General features: G+C 46.3%; 1 protein-coding gene across 1 annotated transcript in view; it reads right to left on the reverse strand.

Moving 5' to 3' along the window:
• Positions 1 to 5,501: 5,501 nt before the first annotated feature.
• The window catches only part of neto2a (neuropilin (NRP) and tolloid (TLL)-like 2a), a gene marked incomplete at both ends in the record, with an annotated part of 17,656 nt that continues 676 nt past the window's right edge, over positions 5,502 to 22,481 (reverse strand). The window contains 10 exons of the mRNA XM_079997962.1: positions 5,502 to 6,323; positions 6,571 to 6,701; positions 7,870 to 7,983; positions 10,518 to 10,746; positions 16,127 to 16,254; positions 16,718 to 16,765; positions 18,153 to 18,401; positions 20,759 to 20,902; positions 21,166 to 21,222; positions 22,451 to 22,481. The exon at positions 22,451 to 22,481 is cut by the window's right edge and continues 77 nt beyond it. Coding sequence (XP_079854088.1) covers positions 5,502 to 6,323; positions 6,571 to 6,701; positions 7,870 to 7,983; positions 10,518 to 10,746; positions 16,127 to 16,254; positions 16,718 to 16,765; positions 18,153 to 18,401; positions 20,759 to 20,902; positions 21,166 to 21,222; positions 22,451 to 22,481 — 1,953 coding nt within the window. The remainder of the gene's footprint in view (positions 6,324 to 6,570; positions 6,702 to 7,869; positions 7,984 to 10,517; positions 10,747 to 16,126; positions 16,255 to 16,717; positions 16,766 to 18,152; positions 18,402 to 20,758; positions 20,903 to 21,165; positions 21,223 to 22,450) is intronic.

The following is a 22,481-nucleotide window of genomic DNA, read 5'->3' on the forward strand; positions in this document are numbered from 1 at the left end:
TGGGAGAAAAAAAATAATGAACATAACGTTGTACTGTATGTGTCTTGTGTGTTTGGTTTTTTAAACATTATTTTTCACCCTTATTTTGTAACACATTTTGTAATTTTCGGAGTATCCCCTACAGTACCCCTAGGGGCACGACCCCACTTGGTAAACACTGCTCTCGGCTCCTGTCACACTGAAACAGCTTATTTAAGAGACGGTGAAAGGTTTGTTGCCAGCAGGCCACAATTAATAAAGAAACATAGATTTAAAATTGACGATTAAGCGCTGTACATTTTTTTAATGTAAGGTACAGACCATCCCTCCTGGCCTGGGAATTGGTAGTCTATCAACAATGAAAATATATTGAAATAAACAAACACCAGCTTGTAAATATTTGTACTAGTGCTCAGGTATTGCAGGTCCATAAATTATAAATATCAAAAATTTCTGAATAGGGATGCTAATTTAGATTTTTTTAACCGATCATTAACAGTTATCCGACAATATTAAAATATTAGGGTGCTGTCCCCCGAAAAAGACAAAAAAATAATAGTCTTTCTTTATTGGACTTTACAAGTTATAATTATAAATAAGGGGAATCTTTTTTCTTTTCTTTTTTTTTTACCATGAAACAAACTAAAAATTTAGTTTCATTTAACTTTTTAAATTCTAGTAAATTTAAACAATTTAACTGATGGAATTAATTGGTCAAAATTGTTCTTGCCGGTTAAACTGTTAATTATTTATATAGTTATAATCCCTATTTCCGAAGTTTGAGGGCAGCGGGGCAGCATTTCCGACGGGCCTTGAATGCAGCAGTGCTACCCTTGAAAATAATCCCTCACAACAGTTTCAAGGCAGATACACAGAAAACATATCAAAATGTGCCCAAACTTTTTGAAAGGTTTGGGCCAATGGTTTGTGAAAAATTCCACTTTTAGCAACAAATCTGGGTCGCAGAGGTTTATATGAAGTGAGAATAAGATGCGGCAGAGAACATTTCCAAGCTCCAGTTCTGCAGGCAGACACACATATTACACATAAAAACGTCGACAATTTTGTCACCTGACCCACGTTGCAAAAATCTATCCCATAAACTTTATAGTTTATGAGCAGTTACATATCTTGACCAAGAGTGCAGCAAATTATTATATCTATTATTATTATTATTATTATTATTGTTATTATTATTATTATCTTGAGCAGCAGGGTGGCCCAGCGGTTGGTGCTTTGGCATTTGGCTTTGTTCTCAGTCACAAAACTCTAATCCTACGGCTAAAACGCAATTATGTCCGACCTAACTTAAACATTTCTAACCGTATCCCAACATTCTGTGCTGCAGCTCAGCCCAACTGCCTGAGATCCAGGGAGTCTTGATTAATACTGATAGAACTGATAAACAGTATTAACGTCGGAGAAGTATTAACACTGAATCAATTGTCAGTTTGTCGTGACTTTAGTATAAACTTGGGACTATCCAGACATAGTATAGGCCCATTTTTTTTTTGTTACGTCTATAGCGCTGTGAATTCACAAGAGTTGCAGACTCACAATGACAGTGTAGAAGCTGAACGTCTGATCTGTTTTGCACAGATTCCATGAAACATACCTGTCAAGCTCAAGTTCTGTCACTTTTCTATGTGTAAACAGCCAGATGTGTATCCACACTACTAATAACTACCAGCACCACTACTACTACTACTACCCACACTACGCTGAACAAACTCACACACTACACACTCACCCACGCTCAGAATTTTGGACGTCTACACTGATGTGACATCATAAATGGCCACTATCCATAGCAACGGTGGAATTAGGTTGTGTGTCACTGAAGCAACCCGGCCTCACGCTTTTTCGTGCTCATGGTCACGAATATTCATCTATTGAATCGAGTCCCGGAGCATGATTATCTGACTTTTTTCGTGTTACACATAAGGAAATTGAAGTCAATTCATTTGAATGGGCAGATTTTCACAGGCGTACACTAAAACTAAAACCAACCTGACGAAAGTAATCCACCACGGGGAGGGGGTTGGGGTGCTTAGGTTTATAATAATACAACTATTTTACCCATGAGGCCATTGCCTCAAGATGCATTACATTACAAAATGGCGCAGAATTGTAGTTTTTGTGAGGGTTTGTTAGGGTTTAGCGTTAGGTTTTGAAATGTTTCGAAATAATGGCATAATATTACACAATGTATATAATATATATATATATAATAATAATTCATTTTGCTCCTGTAGAAGCCACGAGTCGGTACAATATCAACTTTCTTTTAAGAAAAACATGTTTCATTAACAATGTCATGGAGACTACACTACCCATAATTGAAAGTGTAACAGTGGCGTCTCTGATTTATATCCATTTAAATTGTATCTATGGATAAAATTCAAACTGAGGGTATGACCCTATAACCCTATTCTCACCCAACCTTGGATTTAATAGATCATTCAATAGAGAAAAAGAGAAACCAACATCCCCCCCTTTTTTTTGTGCTAGTCTGAACACAATTTAAACACATGCATTTAAAATCTTGGTCCATCCCTCCAAGGAAAAAACATTTTGCCTGGTTTTACTTCATTTTGAACTCGAGTTCTTACGATGCCTTAAGCTGTCTCCAGACCACTCCCCTGAATAAAGCTGAAAGCCCCTTTAAACCAACCATGTCTAAACTTGGCCCTGACAGATTGTGGTTGGGCCACCCGGGCATAAAGTCCAGCCCAGTATATATACTGGGTCACCGCCTGTCAAACTTCCTCTTTGCTTATTCAGCTCTCAGCTCTGGACTCAACCTCCTCCATCCTGAAAGGGGAGATTCAGTCTTTGCTATACAAGGTCACCATTCGCCCGGTAGTGGACAGAGAGAGAAACTGGGGCTTCTACAGCAGATATTTCCTCATTCCAAAAAAAGACGGCTCTAAGAATTTTAAAAACAAAACATTGGGAAAACTCTCGCTTTGGATGTGAACACACCATCACCTGTTCTCCCTGTCATCACATTCAGGGCAGGCAGAACCTGGCAGCCGACCTATTATCAAGGGGATGGCCGCAAGGGTCGGATTGGCGCATTCACCCGCTGATCATGGACATGATATCGTGTTGATTCGGGCCGACGTGGAACTGTTCGCTTCACGACACACGTTGTCCTCTATGGTACTCCATTCGGAACGACGACCCCCCATTGTGTCCCGATGCCATGGCTCACCGTTGGCCTCGGGCTCGTCTGCATGCATTCCGTCCCCTCCCACTGTGGCAGCAGGTGCTGGACAAGGTGAGGGAGGACAGGGTGGAACTGGTTCTGGTGGCCCCATGGCGGTCGCCAGAACCAGCAAAGACTGGTTTGTGGACCCGAGGGCCCTCATTGTGGGTACGCTGTGGGTGCTCCCTCTTCAGTCGGATCTCCTGACGCAGGCGGTTGGGGGAAATCTTCCATCACGCTCCTCACAAGTGGAGACTGGTCACCTGGCCCCTCAGCTGGACCGGCTATTAGACGAAGGTTTACCCATGGAGGCAGTGGAAATAATTTGTTGACAGAGCGCTAGAGCTCTGTCAACGAGGGCGCTTTATACATCCGGCTAGCCTTTGAGTGCTGGTGTGTGCCGTGCGGAGATGACCCATTACACTGTAATATTGGGGTCACTCAGTTTCCTCCAAGGCCTGCATGTAAGAGGCTTCCCTCAAGGTATACCTGGCCGCTATACCAGCCTGTCATAATGGAGTGGATGGCAAGCCACCATGCAATTGAACCACTCAGATCATTGGATAGACCTTCAACCAATCGGAGCACCGGATAGACCTATAACCAATCAGAGCATTGGATAGACCTACAACCAATCAGATAATTTGATTGATCTATAACCAGTCAGACCATTGAATGGACCTACAACCAATCAAAACAATTGGATAGACCTACAACCAATCAAGAACAAGAACAAGACTCACGAAGTGAACAGATCTTTATACGAGTCGAACATCTGGAGTCAAAGTCAGTGAATCTTCGACTCACAAACTGAAAATAACTGAGGACTTTTAAGTCCAAGGCAAAACACCGCAAGGGCATTTGGCGTAAATCATATTAAATGTGACTGATTGACATTTACTTTGCATTTCACTAAAATACTTTTTTTTGACAGAATTAAATGATTGGTTTGGTAGCTCCATTTCAAGCAAACCGACTCTTCTGTCATCCAACTTTCAGGAAGGAAATCCTCCAAGTTCCACAGGTTGCACCAACTGAACCAGGTGAACATTCTGGTGATTACCGAGGCGCTTAGCAGCTCTGCATTTCAGGTTATTTTGTGATTTAAGGAAAATAAACAGACCATATCAAAACGCTTTATCCCATATTAACTGACTGACTTGTTGCCTGTCTTGTATTTGGGCGTCGACCCCATCCTTGCTATTTCACTTCTCATTAACCACAAAGCTCACACAGGGGGTTGGGGGGGGGTGAGTAATCTCTTTTAATTCAACATAATAAAATGACACAACCTGTGATTGCCTGTCGCCTGTGATGGAAAGGAGGCGGGCGGGGCATATTCATAGGATTCTCATGTTTTTTTTTTTTTTTTTTTAAACGTTCTATTGAGTCCAGTCCAGAATGTCCTGTCCCACATATTCGAGTCAAAACACTCACGTCCCGGATGCCGCAAGGATCACAAACCAGTTAATACAAAAAATACTATCATCTTTTTCTTTTTTTGAATTCATAAACTAATTCTCTTCGTAGGATCATCTTAATAAAACAGTGCTTACCCCTGGGACGTTATGTCATGTTTCATCCTCATTCAATTCAACGTCCTCATCATCATCATCATCATCATCATCAACGCCGGCACATGTCGTGGAAAAAAGTTCTTCATAAAACCATCTGAGCAGCTATTGAAAAGATTATAAGAGCTAAAAGCCAAGCAACATCATGAGGCAGGATATACACTGGTTTTAATAGTACGGCACACAGACAAAAATAAAGACTCCCAAACGCATCGTATATATATATCATATACTGTATCTCTGCATGACAGGTGAATAAATGTAAAAACTCAGTCGGGCCTGTCTCTCTCTCTCTCTGCCTCCCACGCCCCCCTTGATTGTGAGTGAGGTCCTGGTTCCCTAGGCAACCCGTCGGAGAGAGGTTCGGTTCCGCCTGAACTCTGGTTTTCACGGGGAAGGGGAACGGAGAGAGAGAGAGAGAAGAAGCAGAAATCAGACCGCAGAAAAGAGGAGATCCCCCTCCCCCCTCGCTTCCCCAACTCCTCCTCTTGTCCCTCGTTCCCTCGTTCCCTCAAAAGAGTCAAAGAAAAAGTCAAATCCTCACGCGTCCACTTCATGGTCTTGTGGGGTGCGGGAGGTGTTTTGAGGGGACAAGGAGGCGGTCGAGCGACTCAGCTTTTCCTCTTCCTCCCGAAACAGTTTCCCGTTCTGTCGTCTGTTCTCTCTTTCTCTCTCTTCTGTTAAGATGAGTTTGCTCCACTCATCCCTCTCCTCCACCCCTACTCCACCCTCTTGGCCTAGAAGTCCATGGACATGGATCGCTGCTGTGGGTCCACCACGGTGGTGTTGTTACGGGCGCTGTTGCCGCGCATGCTGAGGGTCCCGCAGCCTCCCGCCATTCCTCCTCCACCGCCCATTCCACCAACCCCCATTCCACCTCCGCCCATTCCACCAACCCCCATTCCACCTCCTCCCATTCCACCTCCCCCCATTCCACCTCCTCCCATACCTCCACCTGACATCCCGCCTGCAATGCCACTCGGTCCCCCCATGCTCACTCCTCCGGCTATCCCCACTCCGCCTCCACCCATCCCCATCATCCCCCTTTCTCCCGCCCCCAACCCTGGTCCTCCCCCGGCGGCCCCGCCTCCCCCGCTGCCCCCGCCGCGGACGTAGATCTCACAGGGGATCTCCTCCATGACGCGGTCCTCGATGACCTGCTGGTCGCAGTCGTGAGTCTGTGAGTGCTGCTTGTAGCCGTAGCAGCTCTTCTTGTAGGTGGAGGTGGAGTTGAAGGTCTTCATTGGCGGCGGCTTGGAGAAGTCGTTGTGGTAGGAGAGCTCCATGGAGCTCAGCGTGGTGCGGCTGTGCTTCATGCTGCCGCCGCCGCCCCCGGCGCCGGTGGCCACCGAGCCCTGCGAGCCGCAGTGGTGCTCGTGGACGCAGCGCGACATGGTGGAGGAGCGCCGCAGCTTGTGGAAGCTGTCCAGCTCGTCGGACAGGTCGGCCAGGTCGGAGGAGATCTCCTTGTCGCGCAGGGAGAAGAGCTCGTAGTGCGGCGGGTCGAAGACCTCCTGGAAGCCGGCCTTGTTGAACACTCCGGGCCGGCGAGCCACCACCTGCGTGTGCGAGAAAACACACCACCGTCAAAGATGTGAGACGTGATTGTGAGCGCGGCAATTCGGTGTTAAAATGTCTTTTCTTCCTGAAAAGCCTCGATGTGAAAGGTCTTTCAGTTTATAAAAGTTGCGCAGATTCACTGAACATCTCGTCAAAAAGGTGTTTTTCCTGCTGACAAAAGCAGACAAAAGGTTCGGGACCCATCGACCAAAACCCCTTTGGAAATCCACCGTTGGAGCAGGTTACCTTCTTTCTTGGTTGCTTCATCTGCACCAGAATGGAGATGATGAGCAGAACCAGAACTATGCCGGAGGAAACACCGATGACTGTGCCGTGAGTCTTGGTGATCTGATGGAACAGACCTTTGGCACGTTTTTCTGGAGCGCAGAAAAGAGGGGAGGAGAGAGGAAAGAAGGAGGGGAAAGGAGACAAGGGAGGAGGTGAGCAGAGGAGGAGAGCGCGCGGGTGAGGAGAGAAGGGGACGATGGGAGAAAATGGGGCGGCGGACGAGGCCGACGGGTGGAGTGATGAGAAACAGAGCGGGGCGTTGAGGGGATAAAAGACGGAGAAGAGGCCGTGATTAAAATGTGAAAAATTGATTTCAGACCCTGTATCCTATTCAGAGTTTCCGTTCGAAAAATTTGGTGCTGGTCAACGTGTCCTGGAAGATTTCAATTCCCCGGACAAATGGGAGAGATTCCGGGCAAATATGTGTTTATTGAGGTTAAAAACAATTGATAAGCAGGCTGTATAAAGACTTACATCCTGAATTAATGTGGATTTATAATATATTTTATTGAATATTCAAAATAAAATAAGTCCCTTCGGCTAACGCCATTTTACAAATAAATAAATATTATGAATATTACGACTTGAAATCACCTAATTTCCGTTCGTGAACAATAAGTAACAAGAGCAGCCGCTTTAATTAACATTTCACTTTAATAACATTTTGATCAAATCAAAAACAAAATAAATATGACAACTAGGTCTAAATAAATAATAAAGTTTGTGCTGTTCGTCTACATATTTTAACACAATGGATATTTACCGTCTGCTTGAGGTCGTAGCTTAAATATCCAAAAAACACCAAACTATGGATGTATTTTGCCACCGATACTCTGTGTGTGTGTGTACACAGGTGCAACCTGTGGGCGGGGCTCATTTCTATATCGACAAACATGATTGGTTAGCGGTGACAGGTCAGCTTTAGATCGTCCAAACTGATTGGCTTCCCGTTGCCACTCGCCGAACGTGGACATGAACGGATCTGCGGAATTTTTTTATCGAAATGATCGAGTGTTTTATTTCATCAAGGAAACTGTTTGTATCGTTAAGTGTTTTATCGCCCAGGACTAATTCAAATTGTGCTTCGAGGGAATTTTTTTTCACCGGACATTATGGCCGGAGAGATTCAAATATGTCGGACTTCAAAAGATATTCCCGTTCAAAAACCGGCAGTTACCGGATAACGTTAAACTCTGACGCTATTTACAAAGACCCGAGTGGAGCTCCTTATGGCAAAGCGGAAGACGTTGCTTTTACCTTTGCAGTGGTTCTCGTCCCAGGGGTAGACGCAGTTCTGAACCCCATTACACACCAGCGAGTTGTTAATACACATGTTGCTGTGGCAGAAGAAGGTGTTGGCCGAGCAGGGAGCTGCAGGGAAACAGGCATAGCGAGGCGATAATGGAATTTTAGAAACGGCAGGAAAAATCTGTCTGCCGGGCGGGACGCGCGTCCGGGCTGTTAAAAACAAGACACAAGACTTTAAGTTACAAGAAGCTGCATTTACTTCCAAAACATCCCTCCAAAAAAAGCCCGTGAGCGATCTTTTTCCGCAATACCCAAGGTCGTGGTCTCAAACATAATGGGGGATGAGGACGGGATGCGGCTGCTTCACGGTGATCAGGCAAAAACACTGAACGGGAGGAATTCAGGACGAGCTGGAAGCAGCGGGGAACCGCAGTATCCCCCCCCCCCCAGCGCTCAATCTCGACGGTGAAGAAACAAGACGGAGGAGATTTCTGCTTTGGACGTCTGTCGGCTCGTCATGTTTGTTGGACACGGTCATCGTGTGAATGTGAATTGTGAGTGAACTGTCTTAGTGTTGGTCATTTAAAGCTACGAAAAATGGAGGCGTAATGTGGAAATTATCTTTTCATCATCACCAAATAAAATTTCTCATCGAACCCATCACTTTGTTTCCATTGGATGCACTGACCACCGGGGGGCGTCCGTCATAGATCTAGGGGGCCGGTTCTGGAGACTGAGAGATTAATGTTCAGGGGAGCGATGGAGGCGGCAGGAGTGCAGCAAAGAGAAAGGAGTAGGCTTTTGCAGGAGAAAATGTTGGTTGAGCACTGGGAGCCCAATGGAAGGCGGAGCTCGGTGTTAGACCCCCGCCCCCCACGCCCCCACCCCCTCCCGTGCACGGAACTCAGCGTGCACACGCCTGCACTGTCAGCCTCGATCACGGCTCAACCGGAGCGCGCCCCGTCACGCCAGCCCCAGGGTTTAGCAACTTTTGCAAAAGGACACGTATACAGTATATGTGTGAGCGTGGATGGAAGAGAGGGTGAGTGAGTGTGTGTGTGTGTGTGTGTGTGTGTGTGTGTGTGTGTGTGTGTGATGCGTCACAGCCCCCCCTTCCGAGCCGTCTACCATGCAGTACATATATTCGGAGGGGTGAGCTCCCCTGACAGCGTGCTCACATCCAAACCGATTAGATGCCTCTCGCCTTCAAAAGCGTCGCCTTTCAGAGGGTGTTGAGCGTGCTTCACATTCTCCTTATCTCCCTTCTTTTCCCGGAGGACAGAGAGAGCACAGATGAGGCGCGAGCGCTCAGCCCGGCCTGGATGTAAGGCATGCGAGAGTGTGTGTGTGTGTGTTTGTGTGTGTTCTCGCTCGGGTTTGTGCTTGTAGCCGTGTGTGAGGGATTGTGAAAGTGCTTGACTGAGTTAATACTCATTTTTGCAGTTGTACGTATCTGTGTATGTATATTGCGCGCGTGTGTGTGTGTGTGTGTGTGTATATGTCTGTGTCCGTGTGTGTGTATATGTCTGTGTATGTGTGTGTCCGTGTGTGTATGTGTGTCCGTGTGTGTGCTCGTGTGCGTGCGTGTGTGTCCGTGTGTTTGTGCGTGCGTGTGTGTCCGTGTGTGTGCGCGAGGCTGTGTGCGGTTGCCTGTGTGCTTATGTGGGAGAATTTAATAAAGCGGCGCCACGTCTGGGCTGTGTATCAGGGTTTTTTTTTTCGTCAGAAGATTAATACACATCAGCGATGATGGAGCGGAGGGCGAGAAAAAAACTCATCTCATTCTCAGAGTGACAAAGATTAATATTTCCCTCTGACCTCCGAGTAAACTTCCCACCAGTCACTGCCTCGGACCAAGTAGAACTTGGGAAGTTATTTAGGAGACTTAGGACTCGCATCAGATGAGCAATGTGAATGGAATTAATGAAGATCCAAACGGTCTTAAGGGCTATTAGAAAAAATATATATAACCACCCTGACTGAATTTGAAAGGCTATTAAGTTCTGACTGCAGTGGTTATGGCCTCGCCAGTGGAAAACAACATTAGCATTCATACCGGGTCCAGGAACGTTTGTGGGAGAAAAGACGCAATTAATATCTAAGTCTATTGAGGCGTTTGCAGAGAGGCAGCTCCTGCTACTTTTTTCCGTGCAACCTTTCACAACATCTGTTCAAGGGTTTCCCAAAAGGTAGAAATTTTGACATTTATGGACACACTTCCAGTATAGACCCATGAACCCTATGGGTCTACTCATTTCTACTCATTGAATATGGATATACAGTACAAGCCCCTGAATTCTCTAGTGGGCACAATATGACGGTGCGGCACTCATATCAAGAATGCTCTACTTCTCGACATTTCGGGCTTCGGGGATGCAGTCGGCATACTGGAGCTCACACACCGACTCCATGTGTGCACACTGTGTTACGGTTGGATATGATTGTGTTGTGGGATGTGTTACACTCCTCTCGGCTTGTATATGACAGGGATAAAGTCAAAACGTACACTGCCTTGCTTTAGTGAAAAAAAACCCACTTGGCCTGCGGACCTGTTCCTTACATCCCGCCTCCTTATTTTAATTTCCACGCCATCCAAGAGACTGCACATATCGGACGCAATGGGGGAGTGGGGAGGTGGAGTTGGGGGCGTAACTCACGGTCAACAAATGAGGTGAAGAGCATCCGGAAGCGGCTGAGGCGGCTCTTCTCGTCGGCCCACATGCGCACCACGCCCACGCCGTTGTCCAGCATCACGTCGTTGGCCACCGTGCTGCAGAACTTGGCCTTGAGGTTCTCGATGGAGCTGCTGCCGTCGTACACCGCCACAAAGTTCTTCTTGCACTCGTTGGAGTGCTCCATCTGATACTCCATGAAGCGCAGGTAGATCTGGAGGGGGAACCAGGAGGGGGATTACGAGTCACGTTTACGAGGCCAGTCGGCGCCTGGCTGCTGCGTGTAGCGCGGAGAGGTATTTGTACTGCGTGGAAACTGAGTCGTCAAATTTCATCAAGTTACTGTGAAAACTGTGAGCTCATCCCAGTCAACAACACCTTCATCTGTATGCACCCGCCCGCATACAACACCAAGTGGTCAATAATAGAAGTGCAAACAAGGAAAACTGGCAACAAATAAACATGACAGCTCTACTAATGTTGGTATTGCCATGTATATCTGTTGTCAACTCCAGACCCATTACAAGGCCATGCTTGAAGGGGCCTCCCTCTAAAGTGTTCCTTTCCCGTTTCTTCCTTTGCCCTCTGTGGTTTTGGGGAGTTTTTTCTTTGCCCAGCTCGTTGGCTATAGCAGTGATAAAGGGATGTACAAATAAATGTGGCTTGGCTTGACAAATGATCACATTAAAATCACTTTTATCGTTGCGATCATAGCAAAAAGCAAAAACCCAGTGGGGAAAAAACCTTCACGGAAACGTTTTGGAATATTGTCAAAACTTCAGCGTGTAATCACTACACCGTGGCCATATTTTGAAAAAAAAAATATATATATACACGCAGGCCAAATGAAGACTTGTATGACACGAAAATGATATATTTCAACATGCTCGCTGTAAAAGTTAAACAATTTATGTTTGGCCATCTCCGTAACAGTACAATTTAAAGTTGGGGCTTAGTTATTATCTGGCACCACTCTTGGCTGGTCTGTGGTAATTGGCTGGTCTTATTTTCTCTGAGTGGACAAAACCCGCTTCATCTACTTTGTCTGCCTTTCTCCTCTGCTGCCCTGCATTTTCAGCGAAAGCAGCAGACTGGTGCAAATCGAGTTGGGAGAATTGAAAGCCCTCGAGTGTCTGGATCATCATCATTTCTTTGTATAAAAGAACACACCACCTTTTGCAACACAGAGAGTTCGCAGAGGGGTGAATGGAATCAGACTTGGGTTTCTTCGCTCAGGGTTGGGGGGGGGGGGGGGGGGGGGGACAATAAATAAACACCCATGCACCATAGTGTAGGTGCAGAACATTACTCCCTTCTACCAAAACCATCTTAACCCTGTCAGGGATCTGCGAAACACACAGCTGGTGAACGGGCAAGGCAGGCAACCGCTTGGGGCGCCAGGCCGTGAGGGGGCCCCCGGGGGCCGACAAACTTTACTCCGTGGCAATGTCTCAAAATGTGGCAACCGCAGTGACTTAAAGGGGGCCTACGATGCGAAACTCATTTTTTCAGCGCTTGTGGGCATACATTTGTGTCTCTGATGGATCTGCTAACACACAAACTGTGAAATAAGACAACACAGTCAGTTTTTGGGGAGCTGTCTATTTCAGAAAACATGTCCTGAAACAGCCCGTTCAGATCTTTGATCCCTTCGGACGTCACACGGCCCTCAGTAGAATTAAAACTGCCCTCCACCCGAGATTAACTCCACCCATGGCTGGAGAAATAACACAGAGAATAACAAGCCACGCTGGGAAGATCAGCACAAATGTTTTAAAAGAGGAATTAAGAACAACGGTCCGTGAACAAACTGTAGACGATGGAAATGTATTTTAAAAATAATTCTGCTGTGTGTTTCTTAAAAAAAATAAAATAAATAAAAAATAAAAAGTATGCAGTAGGTTGACTGTAGGCTGTGTATTTCTCCAAACAAAAACAATAAAAATTGTGTGTTTTTATTGTAGATTAAATTTTTTACACGATGTTGACATGAAACAAAAGACCCCCTCCCCATGTGGAATCCTGCTTCGGTGTCCCCTCACACGCTTGCAGAACGGCAACAAAAGTCGGAACAAACTCCTAAATTAGGCCTTGTAAATCTAAGATAAATGAAGATTCAGCAACTGCATTGCTTATTTCTCGCCTCATATTTGTTCAGATTTTGGTAGACTGATGAGGTGAAATAAGTGAAAGTTTATGGAGTAAATTCAACGAAACCTGGAAGTGAAGCTCAAACCCCATTGGCTTACAGAGCTCGGTGCCTGGCTGCTCATTTAAATTTAATACTACACACACAGAAACAGCCTGTTTTGGAACAGAATGGTTTAGAGGCATGTCACAATGGCTGGAATGCATAATCTGAGAGGTATTTTCCGCAAAAAAAAATCAAAAACATGTTTTGGGGACCTCAGAGACCTATATTAACTTGTGTAAAAAGGAGAATAATAGGTCTACATTTAACAACCAATGGACAATTTTTAATGACATGTCAGTTGGAAAACTACCGAGAGGTTGGATGATTGATTCCTATGATATTTCAAAAAAGAAAGAGAAAGAAAAAATAATGCAAGCCAGTGGTTAATAGGGGTGTATCCCAAAACGTTATTCGGGAAAGCACAAATAACGCGATGGAAACAGATAGTTCTTCTACCCAGAGTTGCTCGTTATTATTCGGAAAAAAAGCCATGATTGACATGTCTGCGCGCGTACCCCATGCTGATGGAGTAGGAACACAGCTCCCGTCCCCGGGCGTGCACGGAGCGGAGGGAACCCCCACGCTCCCCGTCGGGCTCCAGGCCACTCCAGCACCGCCCCAAGTCAGCCTCCCAACCGGAGTAGCGTCTCCAGTTCAGAAAACTTTTAGTGTGTTTAAAAATAGAGAGAGGGATGAAAAGTACAGTTTGAGGATGTGGAAATATATTTCATTATTAATTATGTGCCAATATTAAATCAATTTGATGCTTTGAATCAATTCGATGCTTTATGTGTTGACGAGCACTGGGCTTATAATGTGGTTTATTTACAACGTTGAAGTTATTTAGTTATTTATTTAGGACTTTATTTTTCTGGTTTTCATTGTTTTTTAAAGTTATATTTTGAAAATTACAAGGTTTTAATGGTCTTTAGATTTATATTTAGAAAATCCTACTAATGTGAACATTTGAGAAAAAAAAAAAAAAAAAAGAAAAAAGTTTAGATTCTGTATATTTTTCGTTGGTCTCACTGGTTGGAGGGGGCCCCTGGGAATTTTTGCCAAGGGCCCCGACGGACCCTAGAATTGCCACTGGGTTCAGCGCTCCGAGGGCCCTGGGGACACTGAGGCAGCGAGGTGGAGTAAGGTGGATGAGGAGGCGTCCACTCAGGAGTTCAGTGGGTGAATTTGAGGAAGCCGACCCCTGAGCCCCAGCCAGCAGGAGCAGCATCAGCCTCCCAGTGAGCAACAAGTCCTGAAAATGGCCTGGTTGAGGGCCACTGTGTTCAGCTGCCAGTACAAGGATGGTGCCAAGTCCACATACTAAGCTCCCGGTTCTCGGTTCGATTAAAAAAAAAAAGGATATATTGGAAGTGACCCATGTTGAGTTTATATTAGTTGATCATTTGATTGATCAGATTTGTCATTAAAACTATATCTGTGGCACTTTCAGTCAACAGATTGGGTATCTTTAAATATGCTTACATTTGAAAATCAAAACAGACGTCTAAATCAATGCCCTGTGAGCAGTAAATCCATTGCTATCAGTGAACAGAACGAGGGTTCGGTCCACACTGAGAACGGAGGGTAAATGAACGGGATTGATAGTGACATCTGGAGGCTGTTTGAGCTTAGTACAGGGATAAATTAATGTTCTCAATTAATGGCGCAGTCAGAATGAAGATTATGACTGAAGATGCACCGGGAAGTTCTCAGCTGGATGTGTGTGTTTAACTGCAAACGCATGGTGTGGATGCATGCTGTCTTTATGCCTTCCATATCCATGTACGCATGCACACAGTATAAACTATGTCCTCTTTATCCATCCGTTTCAGAGCATCCAGGGCAGAGGGAATTGAAGGTCAGAGGGTCGTTTAAGGCTGAATTTAAAACAGTGCTCTTACTCACAGGAGACAGAGCAGCAGCGAGTGACCCAAAAGGAAAAGACCCAGGGAGATGATTTGGTTATATTCAGGCCAAACGCAGGGCACCATTACTGTTGCACCGCTGCATCGGCAGGACATGGCGGTCAAATCTCTCTCAAACTGTGTTTGAGCAGAAATACTTTTAGGATGTTGCATTCAAAAGTTTAAATATTGTCATTATAATCTGTGCTGTTTGAAGTAGTTTGGTGACTGTCCATGTTGCCGATTTTATTTTTTAAGAGCTCAAGGAAAGTATTTCCAAAAACAAAAACAATTTAAAAATGCAAAAAAGAAAATACATCTTATTTTGTATCTCAATAATGCAAATATCTCGCATGCACACATTCCCTAGCTGTGGGTGCTGGTGGGCTTTTTGTTGCTGTCGTATAGCACCACTGCTCGATAAATAAAGAGGAAACACTGTCAGAGCATTTGATGTAAACAAAAATAAAAAAAAGAGCGAATAAAATAAAACAGTTTAAGAGAAAAGAGAAGTCTGCTGAGAGAGGGGACATCATCCACAGACAAGTCCCTGAAATTGCTGTAATCACTGTAAATGAGAAAAGCCTCGCGGGCAGAGTCACTTCACCGAACTGATTTGACATTTCTCTTCGAATGCAGAGCTGCTCATAAATCCAGAGTGAGAATTTCTGTTTCAACGTTCACCTTCCTGGAGTTCTTTGAGGACCCACAGTGCAGAATAACCAACAAGCATGCCATGCGGCAGTACATTCTAAATCCTCTAATGAGCAATAAAAGTCACACTTGCAAAAAATCTCAAGAAAGCTGCTTGTGTATACAGCCCAAGCAGATATATATCCTTTGTTTTATTAAAGTAAGCCAATATCTTCTTACCTCAGCCACCAGATTTGGTTATTCAGAAATGTGAATGTCGATAATACCTGGAAGAATGGAAGGTTTATGAATCTTAACTAAGTGGCTCCACAAAACGTAATTGAACAAAACACAGGGGTAAGTGGTCTCAAGGAAGTTTTTAATTTGTAAATTTGTTTTTTGAAATGCTATCTGGCTTCTTTGATTTGTTTTTCATGAGTTTGTGTGAAAATGTTGTTGTTTTTTTTTTTGTTCAAATTCCTTCACATCACTCCAAATGTAAAATAGTCCATATTCTGTATCAAGTTGGCAGTCATGGTGTGATGCTCACACTGATACCATGACGGTAAAATTGCTTTTTATCTCCTGTCCCACTCCTCCTGTCACTCATGGAGGCATTTATTAACATCTATATCTCCCCCACCGCCGCCATGCTTCACAGAGCGTCATGGAGCGTCACGGAGCGTCACAGAGCTTCACGGAGCTTCACGGAGCTTCACGGGGTTTCATAGAGCTTCACGGAGCTTCACGGAGCTTCACGGAGCTTCACGGAGCTTCACGGAGCTTTACGGAGCTTCATGGAGCTTCACGGAGCTTCATGGAGCTTCACGGAGCTTTACGGAGCGCTGCGGCCGCACACTGACCTTGGACTGGGGCGGGGCCCTGATGGTCCAGATACAGTCCAGAGCGTCTCCAGGCTTCACCTTCTCCTCCTCCTCCACCTGGCTGGAGCGGATCACCCCATCCCAGCCCCCAATCTCAAACTGGCAGTCTGCAGGGGAGAGGGAGAGAAAGAGAAAGCGAGAGAGAGAAAGAGAGAGAATTATATCATATATATAATCATATGCAGTATTTGAAAAGGTGGAGGATTTCAGGGGGAACAGAGGTGGGACCGGAGGATTAGGACAGAGGAGGAGAAGAGAGGAATGGGGGAAAGGAGGGTCGGGGAACAGACGATGAAAAGATAAGACGATAGCGTGAATAAAGAAAGAGCGGAGTGAAAGATGTGTATCATGTGTGTTTGGCGCACGTATTACCATTTCTGCAGGCACGTGCGTGTGTGTGTGTGTGTGTGTGTGTTTGTGTGCGTGCGTGCGTGCGTGCGTGCGTGTGTGTGTGTGTGTGTGTGTGTGTGCGTGCGTGCGTGTGTGTGTGTGTGCACAGTAAGCTTCTAAGCACAGAGGGGGCTCTTCAAACGGGGGAGGGACAGAGCTGTGAAATATTGAAGAGCTTACCTGGGATGGGGTTTAACAGTCCTCCCACGTGCAGATGGAAATCCGGGTCTGAAACGATAAGATGTCGGGGGGGGGGGCATTACTCTTCGTCCGCAGAAGAAGCAGGTGGAGCGGACGGAGCGATAGGATCCCATTAAGACGGAGCAGATAAAGAAGGAGAAGGCCTCCGTTTGGAGCTAATATCTGTCGCCCGATGGCAGACGCTGATTCTCCGGCCTTTCTGGTGTCACGTTGCCAGTGACTCTGGTGCGGTGGGAGGGAGGAGGACGAAACGAAAACCCCCCAAAAAAATAAATAATAAAATAAAGTTTCAGAATAAAAGCGATTTGTGATGCTCTGATACCTAAAAAAAAAAAAAAGGGCTGAGCGGCCGGGCGTCGGTCTGTCCATCCGTTTGTTTGTCTGGGTGGGGCGGATGGATGTCGGTAGTGAGCGGATGAATGAAGCTGTTTCGGAAGAGGGTTATCGCGGCGGCGTCTCGGCGAGATGGGATCAGCTCTGCGCCGACCTCAGCCGGGCGGAGACGAGAACCAATGCAGCAGATCCTAATAAGCGTTTCGGAAACAAGCGGCGAGGAAACTGAAGCCGCTGGTCGCTCGACACGCGGGGGGGAAAAAATAACACGCAGACCGTCCGGGGCGATACGGAGGAATCCCAAAAGTCCCAATTCAACAGGACAGTTTCATATACTATCAATAAATATTGCAAAAAATAATAACGCCTCATTTAAAATACTAAATCCAGTGCTGAAGGAAACCAGGCGAAGTTCAGAACTATGTAAGTATGATATAAAACTTGAAAGCTCAGACCACGTGAGGAGGTTTAGGTGCGTTCCTCATCAATGATTCAGAAGCGTGAGACCGAACTGTACATCACGGTGTTTTAATGAGGTCTGGGTCCTTTGGCGTTATGACCACACGATACAACCGAAGGACGGTATAAGATGATAACGAATCGTCCAATATCATCTCAGGACAACCAGAGTTTATTCTAAAGATGTGACGATACCAGTGTGACACCAGGCTGAATGAAGTCGGGTCAGGATCAGGAGTACTATCTGTGAGTATCACCGATACAAGAAATCTACCACGCCAAGTATCAAACGTAGGAACAGAGAAGAGCAGCATTATTTTCTGCATTTCTCGGGCACACAGAAGCAAGTGAGACGACTCTCATGACATCTCAATTACTGTTTCCATCGACTCCCAATCCAACGGTCTTGGGCCAAAAGCATTCAGAAAATGATGTGGATCAGATTTCTACTCGATGTCAGCTGACGCGTTGGTGGCGAGGCGACGTTGGGGCTTCCCAAATTCACCTTGGGGAAACCTGGGGATACGTGCGACTGTGGTGTATTCAGGACCAGATACCGAGCACCTCCCCTCTGATAGCCGTACTGATAAGTTCTAAGCTGCCGTCTGTGTGCGGCCCCTACCTGCGATGAAGGTGTACTTGATGCGGAAGCCCAGGCCCTCCAGCTCCTCGTCGCTCGTGAACTTGATCCACATGAAGCGGCCGGTGGAGGTCACCACGCCCGGGTTCTTGCCGCCACAGAAGCGGTCGATGAGCGGCGAGAAGCCGAAGGGGCCGTCGCGGATCTCGATGTGGTCGAAGCGACACTCGAAGGACGGCTCGATGTAGTAGTTCTTATCGAACGCCAGCTGGATGCGCTGCCTGGGGAGAGCTGGTGGGCGTGATGGAGACAGGGGGGATGGGGACGGAGGTCGGGGAAGGGGAAGGGGAAGGGGAAGGGGAAGGGAGTTTCCGGTGACAATATGTTCTGTTTCCCACGGCAGCACGATGGAAATTCTGAACGTTCTCCCGTCAAAAAAAAAAACAAACACAGCGCAATTTGGACCGACCCTGTTTTTCTGATCTTTTCTGGGGTTCCAAAGCGCTCAGCCCACACACGCTTTGGAAATGTGGTAAACAGCCGTTCCAGGCGCTTTCTACACACGCGGCCCGAGCAGCGTGCATAAAGCACGGCTGCACGGAGGGCAGACCAGGAGCTCAATCTGGTTTCCCTTTCTGCACATAAAGGCGTGATCGCCGACATGACCATGTACTGTGCGAGCAACACACACACACACACACACACACACACACACACACACACACACACACACACACGTAGTGGTGCGTCAGTGATGAGAACACGCTCGACATGTCAGCCCACTGCCTTTTCAGCCACTGAACCAAAAAGCAAGCGTCCGGGCACGCGTCGTGGTTCACAAGTTCACACGTCTTGCAAACGCAGAGGATTGTGTCCGGGATGGATGAAGCGCTGCAATAAAACACACACACACACACACACACACACAGCAGCAGCATCAACCCCCGCCTCCCCTTGGGAAATGAATCACACCGCATTGTGCAGACATGGTCACCATGTACATCCCTCCTGGTTTACTGAGTCCCTGCCAGGTGTGTGACAGCTTCTCAGAGGTGGGGGTCTCTCTCTCTCTCTCTCTCTCTCTCTCTCTCTCTCTCTCTCTCTCTCTCTCTCTCTCTCTCTCTCTCTCTCTCTCTCTCTCTCTCTCTCTCTCTCTCTCTCTCTCTCTCTCTCTCTCTCTCTCTCTCTCTCTCTCTTTCAGCTGTCAAGACCATTTGGTAAGACCATTCATTTTGACAAACAGCATTCAAATCTGAGGGGAATTTAAAGACAATTTCAAGAACTGTTGGAACAAATGGAATTTTATGAGGTGAGTTTAAATCAGTTGTGTTGAGGCAAATTCCATCAACTGAATTAAATAATTAAATCAACCGGAATTACTATGTTCCAATATTTAATGCCAAAAGAAAGCTCTTCTGCTATAGATATACATGTATTATTACACTATAAGGGACGATGGGGGAATAAAATGAACAAAAAGGACAATTCAGTTGTTAATTGCAATTATTTGCATGACACTTAATCACCAATCTCATGATTGTGACAACTGCAATAATTTTCTGTTTCTTTCTCTCTTCTGTCTCTCAGAAAACACCTCTGTCGCTCTTTTCTCCTTCTCTCATGAAGTGAAACAAGTTAATACAGTGGAGAATTTTTTTTCACCACAACCACAATCTATTGAGTCAACGAAGCGGAAGACGCGACATTATCAATGAGCCCCCCTAACCACAAATCATGCCGGCAAGGCCAAGTGAATATCCCACGGACGTCCCCGGTAGAGGTCTGCGATGTGGCCGAGGCCACTCAGTGCCAAGGTAATAGGAAATAAAAGGTTCCATTTGTCTGCCCCGATAAAGCCCTGTGCGGTTTTACACACGTGAAAAGGCCGCCTGTGTAAAAGCCCGGGCCGCTCCATCACGGCCCAGTCTGCGGCAGGCGGCAGTGACCGGCTCCTTCCACAGGGGGAGACATTGAGCCACATGTGAACGCGGCTCTCTCCCTCCGCCAGAGACGGAGACATGGACCCGGCGGTCCCTCCATCCACAATCTGGATCTCGTTTTGTCCGAGGCACTTCCTACGCCCGCGTCTTCCTGGGGACCGAGGCTCCCGTCGCCGGCGACTAAATGAACGCGGAAGCACATTTTTTATGCTGCTAATTAAAGCGGATTCCTAATGTCTTCCCCAAGATGCAAACCACCTAAATAACTGAAGGATGTGATGCACTCCAAAAGCTAAGCTGAGACAAGGACATCCATAATACAGCAGAGCAGATGTTCAGCTCTTGCCTGTCTCATCGGTTCAAAAAAGCAATCACGCATCAGGGTAACGAACTCAGGGAGATGAGAACGGAGCGCTTTCCAATCGGGGCCGGAAGACAACGGCGACCCACCGGCGCCACTTTCAATGGCGATATCTACAAATGTCTTCAAAACAAAACTCCCGTCTGACAAATGTCACATTTGCTGCGTGCCAGGGAGCAGGCAGACTCTGAGACAGACCGGTTAAATAAAACACTGTCAGTCAGTTTAATGGCTTTCGTGGAAGACAGCGATACACCAGGAGGCTCACAATCACGGTGACTCAACGTCTCATAGCGGCCTGGAAGGAGCTAACTGCCTGGGGGGGCGGGGGCGACACATGGCCTTACCTTCCAGGATGTAAACACACTCCTTGTTGGGAGGGTAGGTGTTGGGGTAGTTCGGCGACGTGAACACCCCTCCGTTGATGTTGCGGACCCACGTGCCGCAGTCGTTCTGGTTTGGGCTCTGGCCGCCATTGTCGCCCAGGGAATCTGTGTCAGGGGTCGGACGGACGGGCACAAATAAATAAACAAACAAATAAATTAATAAAAAAGTGACAAAGAAGGAAAATAATGGAGAATCAGGGGACCAGCGTAGCAAGGAATGGCATTTGGAGAGGACCAGATGGAAAGAACACAGCTCTTAACGTGTCCCCCACTCAGAGCCCCGACAGATAACCCTTCCTACTTTCATTGCCTTATATCTAACGCACCTGAATAAATGAATAAGGACAGGAAGTGAAGTATCCACCTACCTTTCGTTCTCTGGGCCAGAGCGAAGCACTCTTCTATCAGAAAGAAGAGTATCCAGGCTGCAGATACAGAGATAACAAGAATCCTAAATTTGCAAAAGTAGGCATTTGTGATGTGTCACGCCATTGACTCCACACTCTTGTTTCATGATTGAATAGTGAATTTTATGCGGCTGAACATTTTTTTCAACAGCCTTAAAAAAAAAAAAAGCAAAAAACCTTTGCAGAGCTCAGGTATCAGCACTGACACTCCGTCACTCTCGAACGAGGTTTAGGAAAGTTTAGAAAATCACAATATCCTCAATGCACAGGAGGAGCCGGTGCAAGTTGCCACCATGAATAATTTATAGTTGAAAAATAAAATGCAGGGAGAACAATATGGAGGCAACCTCGGTTTGAAGAAAATACAATATACCAGGTATTCCTACAGTAGTTGGAGGAATTGGAGGCCAAGAAGATTCAAAGAGATGTTCCCATTATTAAATCTAATAACACGCTGATTTGGGAGGCTTATCCAAGGTCTGATTCAATCAGGAGACAAGATAAATGCAAATAATTATTACAATGAAAGCGACAAATGTAGTTGTCTGTGACTGACAATACGGTTGCCATGAGTAACGGTAATTTATCAGTTACAGTGAGAGGAACAGTCAGTAATAATAACGGTAATATAAAAGCGGTAATGACACCGGAGCTGGGGAAAGAAAGCGTGCACGTTACTGAAATGACAGAGAGAATCGTAAGTCAAGATGTTTGAAGTGGAAGTACGTAGGATTGATTTTTGTTAAAGATTCTCATATTTGGTGCTTTTGTTCTGAAACACATGTGGCGGGGTCCACCTTTCCAGGTAAGAGTGCCAAGATCAGAGGGTGAACCTGATGGAGCAGTGGAGCTAGCTGGGGTCAGTCCACAGTGGGTATTGGGAAAGAAGGAAAATAAGGAAGGGAGAGCGAAGGCGAGGGTAAGGAGGGATGTTGAAAACAATGCGTTTTGAATGGAATTCTGGGCCTGGATTCCCACTTTGAAAGCACAGACAGAGCAATGAATGAATTGGCAGTGTTGGTGGAAGTTGGAAGAGGGAGCCGATGCGCTGCGCTGCAATGGAACTGTCGGCGGTGCCGCTGGTTGATTATACCATTCCGGCCGAAGAATGGAAAATTAAACCCGTTGGAAGCAAAAACCCGAGGGTAACCTAGTTTTGCTGTCTGTTGGAAGCGTGCGGTCTAGGTACGCTGTTGAGGAACTAGTGCAGACGGCACTGGCTGAGACCGCGCAGATGCGGCAGCACCAGCGTGATCTCCGCGGGCCAAGCAGACACA

Source organism: Zeus faber (assembly GCF_960531495.2).
Source record: "Zeus faber genome assembly, chromosome: 3".
Taxonomy (NCBI): Eukaryota; Metazoa; Chordata; class Actinopteri; order Zeiformes; family Zeidae; genus Zeus; species Zeus faber.